General features: G+C 28.7%; 1 protein-coding gene across 1 annotated transcript in view; it reads right to left on the reverse strand.

The window, feature by feature from the left end:
* The window catches only part of LOC148235695 (neuroligin-4, X-linked-like), a 32832-nt gene extending 22015 nt beyond the window's left edge, over positions 1–10817 (reverse strand). Inside the window, exons 1-3 of the mRNA XM_088184814.1 lie at positions 10806–10817; positions 9789–9900; positions 4427–4570 (exon numbers count right to left, since the gene is read on the reverse strand). Of these exons, the coding sequence (XP_088040940.1) occupies positions 4427–4570; positions 9789–9900; positions 10806–10817 (268 nt within the window). The remainder of the gene's footprint in view (positions 1–4426; positions 4571–9788; positions 9901–10805) is intronic.
* Between the last annotated feature and the right edge of the window lie 209 nt (positions 10818–11026).

Raw genomic sequence — 11026 nt, forward strand, 5'->3', positions numbered from 1 at the left:
TTTCTAGGTTATCAAAAAGTACAATCAAAGTAAGTGTTTTAAAAACTAAACAACCGTTTTAAAATGCTAACTGAATTTAGATTTAATGTTAGATCTTTATAAAGGAAATATTATCAATTGCAGTAATATTATTTTTTAACTTTTACAGACAGTTATATGCCTGAAGAAGGACTTATTGTACAAAATATATAATTTAATAAAACATGTACAGAAAATTGTCTAATAATCGCGTTAGTAAACTTTACCCTCAATACTATGTACAACATTTGATCGAGTTCAGTTTGTCTTATTAGGAAGCTCAAATGGAAAATAAAGAAAAATGAGAGCTAATCGCAATAGTTTTAAACTTTACCTCCAAATCAAAACCTTTAGTAAAAACTAGTATAGATTGGCAGTACAATTTTTACAAAGGATAATTCAAACAATGCTTATTTCTTGCGGTGCATTAAGTAAGTTGTCTCAAAGCAGATTCCAATGTAATAGAGGGTAAAAAAAAATTGTGAAAATTTATTTATTTTAAGAGTGCGTGATTATTGTGCACAACTATGTGTTCTGCTGCTTTATAATGGTTACTGTTGGCAAACTATTAACATTGGGTCATTCATAATGCCATTTTTATCACACTAACAATATATTAGGTATTGTATAGACGAGCAAAATATTCCTAAGGACAGAAAAGTAAAACAATAATTATTAAGAATAGCTCCTTTTTTATAATAATAGCAGTAAATACAAAAATATGGTTCAGCCGGTCTATATATCGGTATGTTCATTGTTTCAAAATTTTTATGACGGTATTTATAGTAAAAGTAAACACATAATATATAACTTATCAGTAAACCATAAAATTGTTATCTAAAAATAAATTGTTAAAAGTTTTACGTTGTGTGACGATAAACAAAGAACATACACAGTAAACGTGTTTGCTTTTACAGTCAATGAGATGTTCTAAAAATCTTCACGCCATGAATTATTTATGAGTTAAAGTTTTACATTTGTATAAAACTAAAACAACAAGAAATGTGTGGTAGAGAAATAAAAATATATTTTAATAAAAGAAAACCAGGGTTTTAATTATCTTTGTACCGAATACAAAAGTTATGACTATTTTCTTAATATTAAAACAATGAAAATACAGTTTTATCTGTTTAGGATGTTTTGAGTAACTTTACTATAAAAATCTTATTATGTAAAATAAAAAGGAAGTATAAAACTTGAACTAGTTATCATTTAAAAAAAGGCTCTCCTCACACTTTTTGTATATTTAAAAGAAAATTTTTTCGTTATTTTTTTAACAACTACAACGTTTCGTTAAAACTGTATTTAGCATCATCATATAATGTTTTTCATCTTGATTATATTATTATCTCCTAATTTTGCCGTTGCACAATACTTTTTTTAATCTACGCGTTTTAAATGCGAAAAACACTTTAAAATCAATTGTATCGTTTGCGAAGCATTTTTATACATTTATTTAAAAACCTATTATGCTACTTCACCATTCAAAATGATTTTACGCATCGGATTGGATATAAATAAAAAATTCCCACCTAATCTCTCTGTGCTATTAGACGTCCGGGATCATCGTTGAAATTTTATTATCGAAAAAATCTAATTTCCCAGTTGAAATTACCGCCCCGCGTGAAAATCCGATTTTTTCTGAGCCTATATGGGTCGACAAAAAACTCAAGGGCGGTGCGTGATGATGGCGAGAAAAATTGCCGCTGAAATAAATGAGCTGGGGTGCGCGTGATGAAGTGATACCCGAACTGTAGAGTAGCTGGTTTGATTAAAAAGTTCGTGGATTGATTAGATTTTGCATACCTAAAACAATCAGAGTGAGATAATTGGATGCTACATATACAGGACAAACCTTGTGAGATAACAAACACGAGCGTTTTAAGATTTAGTTAACATAACAACAAAGGTTTAATTAATGAATAAATGCTATAGAATTTTTGTCATTGGTGATAAAATTCAGTTCTCTAAAGTTTTAAAATAATTAGGCAATAAGAACAAGTATGATTTTGATTACGCATCAAAATATTATAAAAATAATATAACTTAGTTACAATTTGGCGTGTACGGTGAGATACTTTACCTTTCATTCGCTCGCGTGTTAAGTGACGAGAGTGAGTGAGAGGTAAGGGCGTGCGTTACATGTGTTCCGTACGCTCTTATCTCTCACTCATTCAATTGAACATATATATTATTTATGTTAAATAGAAATTTTTTCTTGTTACATTGGAAGAGATGTTGGACTTTTATCTGTTCTATATGGTATATTGCCTGATATATTGCAGTACTAAATCACTTTTTTCTGACATTTAAAGTCAGTCAAAAACTGCATACATAGCTACCGACTTAAAAAGTTAACGATAGCAAATAATTTGTGCTAAAATTATTATAGGTGTATATACGTATCTTTTTTTTTCTATGATAACTTGCTCCAAAGTAGTTTCGAAGATCAGGGTTAAACTCTTGGTTTTCAGGTAGCTATTTTATGCTTAATTAGGTTAGACTTCTAGTTGATTCAGCGTAGCTCCGCTTTAGGTTAATTTAGTTAAGCTCTTGTTTATTCTAATTCGGAAGTTATAGTTTTGAATAAAGTTCCTGACTGAAATGTCAGAAGGAAATAATTCAGTTCGACGGTGTTCTGGCTTATATAATCATAAGCAAACAGTTATGTCAAACGACTCATCTAGTCCTTGACCATCTGACTAACTTTGATGATTTGTGGCAAAACCAGACTAATTGTTGTTTGTTCATATATTATTAGACTAAATAAAAAATTCTAACAAAGTTTTTATTAAGGTGTTGCGTTAGGTAACACCCAAGTAGTCTCGAAGATCGGGTTGAATTCTTAAAGTTAAAGTGACTGCTTAGCTTCACCAGGTCGAATGTTTCAAAGAGCAAAGCGGCTGCCTTATAAGGCATCTAACAGACATCTTAATCGATTCAGAATAGCTCCCATTGTTGCTAAGGTCTAATCAACTTTCGTTTATCTTAAGCAAAGCTCCTAACTGAAGTGTTTGAAGTAATTCAGTATCTCAGTGTTTTGGTTTATATACCCTTTAAATTAGGGGAAGTTTATCGGGAATTATAGTTTGCATTCGTCTGTATTGGAATCAGACTATTTGTCATTGTTTAATACTTGTCATATTAACCTCTTTTACTGGAATGAAACCCGATAAGAATTTACAACGTCATTAATTTATGGAATGAGTAATTCAGATACCGGTATTTTCTTGTACTGAATTCCTTCGTATTTGGCACCGACTTTTTAGTGCATTCGATCGGACCGTTTAATGTACTTATCCGCACGAATATGTAATATTGACAAAAAATATTTAATTTTTTACGACACTTTTAACAAATATTTTGCAAAAAATTTCGTTATAACGATTAATTTAAAAAATATAACTTCTCTGAATATTTTATAAAGCAAAAATATTTAGTGACAGTAAATGATGCTTGATTTAATTTTAGGCGAACGCAGTGAAAAATAAGATAAAAAGATAAGTCACTGATTTATTATGATTTTTTTAAATTTAATTATATTAAATATATGTCCAATTATTTGGCAAGGATTACGTGTAGGTGGAACCAAAACCTTTTTGGGGTGCTGGATAAAAGTTAAATTGAATAAAGAGACTTTCAATCGAAAATTTATAAACATCGATCAATATTTATTTTCGAGCCTCAGTTTTTTGCTTGGTTAGTATATCCAAAATTATAAAGCAATCAAATGCAACGTTGTTCTAGCACTGTGTCAATTTCTAATACCACAAGTATAAAGTTTGTTCATTGCTCAGTTAATTATAGTTATAAAATTAATTTGTAGCAATATGGCTAAGCTAGACAAAATTTTGACATGAATTCTAAGCAGAAAAAAAAGTGATGCTTATGTCTATTTGTAGTCACTGAGGAATTCATTAAAAAAAATATTTGAATAAAATCATACTAATTTTTTTTTAAATATTTTAAATATTTATATTTTTGCTGGGATGGAAAAGACAATTTATGTTGGCACATAGGCAGCTCTGGTCAGATATTTTAATCCAAAACCTTTTTAGTCTCACAATTATCGCCAGAAAAGGGTCGAAATCGCATTAAGTAAGGGGATAAATTGAAATGCTTTTTCTGTAAGGATCGAGCAGTCAACAAAGTGCGCAATGAACATTTTCAGACAGGTATGAAATTACAACACCGTTTCGATTCGAAATTACGTTCATTCACTCAGCGGCGGCACGTGCCGGAATACTTCTATTTATTAGTTGGCATATTATTTTTTTGAGAAAATATATATGTTTTGAAAAATGTTGCCTTGCGACAAATATTGAATGTTTGGCTTTAGAAGATATACTTGACATTTATTCCGGCAGCACAATGAAAGCGTTATTGTGTACGTGTGTGAGTAACTCACCTAAAATTCCAAGTCTGAAGTTGATGGTGACCACAATGAGGTGTCCTTGTGAGGCCAACACGGTTCCGTCATAAGGATTTCCTGAATTCCACTCGTACGATTCTCCGTGCACGTAAACCAGACAAGGCAGGGACGCGTTTTCTCCTGAGAAATAAATACATTTATAATTAGTTTTTACATTTATAATTAGGGTAGTCGCACATTAACTTGTAAGCTTTTTTAACACGTTATAATAATACTTAAAAGCCGTTTTAATTATATTATTAATATAAATACATATATAATAAACAACAAAGGTCATAATTTGTACCACTGTAGTACGCCATGAGATTTTATTTACTCTTTGGAATTAGCATAATTTATTTTAATTTCTGCTTTCTCTATTTTAAATAATAATCACATAATTTTAAAACTATTTATTTTATATAGTGTTTTGTAAAATAATGAAATCCTTTAATTGTTTGATTACTACTTCTTCCGTAACATGTTAATTTGTCTTATTTCCTAAACCATTTTAATTTTTTTTTTATCTCAAGTATGGATTTAATATTAGCAATACTCGAATTATCTGGTATTTATTTTTCGGAAATTGCTTTATTTACTAAAAAAATAATTTTGTGAAATGATACTGTTATTACTGCAATGGGTTAAAACATTAAGGAAGCGACCATTGAACTTTAAAGCGCAGTAATTGGACAAGACATTGGCGTATTAGGTTTAACGACGGAAAGTTTAAACATATACATTTTACGAATTAAAGGGAAAATGCTCTCCCAGTTTCATTAAATAGGAAATTGCGCCTCAATTCAAATACATCAAAGAGTGGCTTTTAGTGAGATTTTAAGATCCGATTAAATAATTAAATGATATAACTAAAAACATAAAGAAATAAATTAATAATAAGATTACATTTTTGTACTGGTTGATTGACCCAAGATCTACACCGGCAATGTACCACAAGCTAATGTGTGTATGTATGTATGTGTGTATATTTATGTGAATTTGTATGTATGTATATAGATGTATTTATTTAAAAAATAATAGAACAAGTAAAGAAAGATTCCAATGATTCTTTCTCCCTTGTTCTTATTAACTAAGGAAAAAAGAAAAAAAAATGTCTACAAAAATTACTTATTGTCAATAAATAGAGTGTGCAATAACGGAAAAAAAATCTAAAACCTACATGAACTTAGGAACTCAGCTTAATTTTATTAGCCGATAAGTTGAACCCAAAAAAATTCTGAACTTTTGTTGGAGTTTTCGTATTTTTTCAAGAATTTATAGACTACAACATTGTTTTACTAAATCACTTTCTTAAAACACTTTAGCCAGGTACTTAATTCAGAACTACCACTTTACTTTCGACTTAGAATAACATAAATATTGAGCCGAATCGGGCAAGTCGACCTTTAAAACCCTGATTTAGTAGTAACGTCCAGACAACATATAAAACCTTTTAACATAATATTATAAAATTCGCAAAAAAATTAGAACAAGAAAAATCGGTATATTTTTTAAATATCCAATTGACTTAATTTTAGTTTCTTGATGTTTTTTTAATTCTCGAAAAATGATGGGGTTTCTTTTACACTTTTTCTCTATTCCAAATTTTTGATAAATCATTTTATTATTGTAGATATTTTTATATTATTGATAAACAACTGGATGATCATTGAAAAAAGCTTTAACACAAATAATTTAAGGGTCCATATTGATTTACTAGAGAGCGTCGAGCTACGAAGATATTTATGAACTAATCGCAGATGAATTGTGAATAACAGCTGTTGCTATTTTACATGTTTCATATTTTGAACAAGATAGAGATAAAACACCTCTTTGGTGATGTTTTATTAAAAAGTAGTATAATTAAATAAATTAAATAGTTATCCAGGATAATGACTAATGCTAAGGAACTGGCAATTAAAATATTATACACTATATAGACTATGTCTAATAATAGTAACATTGGATTAATAATAATAGATGTTTATGATCTGAAATAATATTTTTTTTGTATAATAGTTATTAGCTTAAAAAACATGTATTTACAAAAATAATATTATGATTCAAACACAAATGCTCCACTTTCCCCTAAGTATATTTTAATATCAAAAATATTATTTCAAGGGCTTAAAAATAAAATAAAAATTACGCCTTTGCCCGAGCAAAATATTTTTTAATCCGCGAATCGAGCGAGTGAAACCTGGCGAACTTCGGCAATATCCAAAGTATTTGCATACTTTTCGGTGAAAATTTCCGAAACAACCCCCAGGAGGTCAGCGTATGAACACGTGTCCGGATCACACTATTTGCAAAATTTTCCAGAGAAACTTTCCAGCAAAAATTTACATCGGAAAAGCCGTCAGCTGCTAGAAACGTTTGCGGTCGTCTGATTTTTTCTAACGAAAAAAAAATATTAAAATGGCACCGAAAAAAATCTCTAAATATTCTAAAATATTTCTGTTTTAACGTCTTTGAAAGTCCCGCGGGATTGGGATATTAGTATAGAGGTAAAATAAACTTGCGTCAAAGAAAGGAAAGTGTTTGGATAAAAGGGATACAGGGACGACATTACACATGTCTCGCGGGAATTGCGATCACAGCACTAATGGAAGGCCCGAAATCTACTTTGGGTTATTTATTTCAATGTTGTGAGCTTAATATTCTTAGTATTTTATCAGTGATAATTTTTTTTAACATACTGTATGTATATTTAATGAAATATCATTTTCATTTCAATATAAGAAGTTTAAATAAATAATAAAAATAGTTACCTTTAGTTTACTGTTAATAAATTATCTGTAAATTTTCTGTGTAAAATAAATTTTTACAATGCATAAAAAGAACAAAGTATAACAACAAAGATTTTTATTACTAGAACATCAATTTAAATTGTAAAAAAATGTTGTTTGAAAGTTTGGTTCTAAAACAATTTATTAAAACTGAAAATCTACTTAATATTGTTCAGATTGAATTGAGATTAATTAAATAACACTCAAATTTCTACAGCTTTGCGATAAAAAAGTTTAACCAAGTCAAAGTTAATTAAAGATCGACTATTGGACATACATGTAAATAATCTTGTGTACACAAAAAGTAAATATTTATGAAATAAATTTGAAAAATAAGAACTAATCATCAAACTTCATATAATCAAACAAAGAGCAATGCATAAAATATATATTAAGGTGAACGTACTGTGAAAAATACCTGAGTAACACCTGAAGCATCTTTTCAAACATAATATGGTTAGACACGTTCGTGACTTGGCAACGATGTTTGATACTTAAAAATATGGACCACCTACTTCCAACATAGGGTGACTATTTAATACCTTAATGAAAAGTTTTTTGATGTATAATAATTTTATTATTACGTTTTACGTGATTTTATCTAGTGAAAAAATCATTGTGACTACCAAATACATTATATTAATCACAATAGTTTATTTTTAACATACCATACCTTGTGTTCATAAGCGACATAAACAGATATTGTTCACTGATAATTTGTTTAACCATTAACATCAAAAATATAATTTGTCAATAAACAAACGATTTCAATTACGAGTTCGACATCTCAAAGCTTTGATCAAACGTCGATGAGTGTAAACGATTACTTTGATCTTTTCTTTCATTTGTATGAAATATTATTATACATATTTCATCAGATATATAAATATTATTCTATGTTATATAAACGTTAAGCAAGAGCTTTTATTTTCTATTTAATAAATTACAATTGTATCGTAGTAGCGTTATTTCATATTAATTACTCTTCAAGAACGAGCGATATCATCTTTGAGCAGGATTTCAATTTTAGTATTTCCGTCAAAGCGACAAAAGGAATGTCTTCTGCAATATTTTACAAGATTGAATTAAATCCACGACATTGTTTTCCTGTAGGAGTATTGTAAATACAGCTCGTCAATCTTGAGAAAATCGAAATTTGCAATAATATTTTATTAAGCTGTGCGGAGCTGATCTCGAAATTAATAGGAAATAAGCAAAACCATAAGCTGTATAACGATATAATAATATTTTCGGCACGTACAATATTCTTTAAAAGTTAATTAATTTACAAGAAAATGCTTAATTTTTTTATTTAAGAATATAATTTCATTATATAATAAATACAGGTAAAGATAAATAATGAAACAAAGCATCTGAGAAACTTCTTCACCTCAAGATAGCACCCTTGGGAGCTAAGCTTTTGCGAAGTCTATCTTCGCATTGTATGGCATCTCATACCTTTATCTTAATGACTTGTGGTTAAGCCATAAAAATAATATATATCAAATTTAAATATTTTTTAAATACAGATTTTGTTACTTAAACACAGTCCAGAATCATTTGTGAAGTTATACGTTCAAGTCAGACTACGACCGGCTGGTGTACAAAGTAATTTCTCACCGGCCGATTTTTTTCATAAATGACTAGCGTAGAATTACGCAGAGATTTCTGCGTAATTCTTATTTGTTGTGTGAGGGTTACGACTGCACTATAAAGTAAATCATTCATAATTATTATTTGTATTAAAAATATAGTGAAACAATGTCAAATAATAAAGTTTTATAATCCGTGACTAATACACATCTGTAAGGTCTAAGTTTAAATCTCATTTAGACTAGTGTTTTTTATTCTTTTCTAAATTATATTCTAAAAGAACAAAATAAGTAATTGTTTATATTAAGTTAAGTCAAGGTTTTATTATTTCTCTAATTTTGAGATACTATAGCTCATTAAGAATAATATACTATAGGTATAAAAAATAAATAAATACAAATCAGAAGCGTATATTTTAAGCCATCAACTTATATAGTATCAATAAATAAGTACGTAAGCTTTATATTGTGTATTAATATGTTTTAGTTATAATTTTATTATATTTATCATTCTTTAAAAGCTTAAATAATTTTACAAATTAATTTAAAGCTCCTAAGCTCCGCTCACACTATAACTGGCAACTAAAAAAAAATATTTATATATTATGGGTATCGTTCCTTAACCATTAATTTATGGTTAGCCCTTGGCTTTTAAGACGCAACTGCAAATCTAAGCATATCATTGCAAATAAATTTACAATTTTTTTTAACGGCAGTAAATACTTTACAATTGCGACAGAAGAAGAAATAATACATAAGCTATTGATTACAAATCTTATCTTAAATAAATATTATTTAAGATAAAATCAAAAATATTGCTAAAAATAAATGCACAAGTAGCATTAGAGTTCACGTTTAATATATAAACAGAATTTTAAGAAAGCTTAAATCACCCATAATTGATTGCAAAACTGCCAAGCTGCAATCATTATTTTCTCTGATAATATATAGGCTAAAACCTCGCTGTAGGAAAATAACTTTTCACTACTTTCGACTTAAAAGTGCACGATTGTTTAGCTCTGAACTCATCACCAGTGAAGCTCTCGTCTAATTGGCACATAAAACTGAGTATGGAGACTAGATCCTCAAGCTGCCAAATTAAAGTATAAAAAAATTGCCTTTTAACGTATCTAAATATGAATATCCTTTATTTTCACAAATTTATATGGCTAGAATATTCTAAGTTTAATTTTTTTGTAATTTTAACTTTGAATAAATTTATTAAAAAAAAAGGCTATATATTATAATAAAATTCAGACTAAAGGAGGAACGTAAAAAAAATACTGGGATGTCAAACATTTATCTCAAAGCAATAAAACCGAAGCAGTGTGAAGGAGCGGTAAGTGAATCTGTTTTGCATGGAGAGAAAACAATTTATTTTTATAAAAGCTTACAATTTACTTTAAAAAAATAAGTGTTTCGTTTATAAAAAAATATAATAAGATTGTGAATGAATAAAAAAATGTATAAACAACTAATGCGAGTCCATCATTTTTTTACTTGTTTTTAACCAAGTTTATCATGTAAAACCGAAACTCACATTTATAAAATATTTTTTTTATAATGATCTATTATTTTTCTAAAAAAATATGATTAAATTACAGTACTGTTATATGTATATTAACTTATTTAAACATAATCTAAGTTTGCTTAGCATGGTTACTTTGTCATTTAAGAAAAATCAATAAATAATTTGATAGGAAAAATCCCCAGCTCGAGGATTAAATCCTTATGTATTGGCATAACTTAGACATGATATATAGGTAAGTAATTTCATACAAATTTATTCATCGAATAGCGCTCGTAATTTTTCAACAGCGTAGTCACATGTTTTAAGTATGCATATTAACTTATCCTTTTCTTGGTATTATGTTCCGAACGACATATAGGTTAATAAATAATCAATATTTGATTACGGCTGTGGATATAATATATTCATGCCGTTGATCCAGAATATCGATATTGGACCGTATTAAATTTTCACATAAAGTAAACCTCAGGGTCCATGTGGGAGGGCCGCCGTTTTCCACGTGGACCTCGATTCGAGTAATTTATATTTATCGCACGATCTATCCCATTTGGGAGCCCACAACACCCAGGGGTGCGTTAACTTGGTCGCCCAAGGAAAAAAATACGAAGTCGAACCACAAAAACTGAGCGTATATCAAGAAAATGAACTTTTAGATGGACTGACCTCAAATATTAATACCAATAAA

The sequence above is a fragment of the Plectrocnemia conspersa genome, unplaced genomic scaffold (assembly GCF_051122295.1).
Source record: "Plectrocnemia conspersa isolate PC_06_02 unplaced genomic scaffold, ASM5112229v1 ptg000004l, whole genome shotgun sequence".
In the NCBI taxonomy this organism is placed as follows: domain Eukaryota; kingdom Metazoa; phylum Arthropoda; class Insecta; order Trichoptera; family Polycentropodidae; genus Plectrocnemia; species Plectrocnemia conspersa.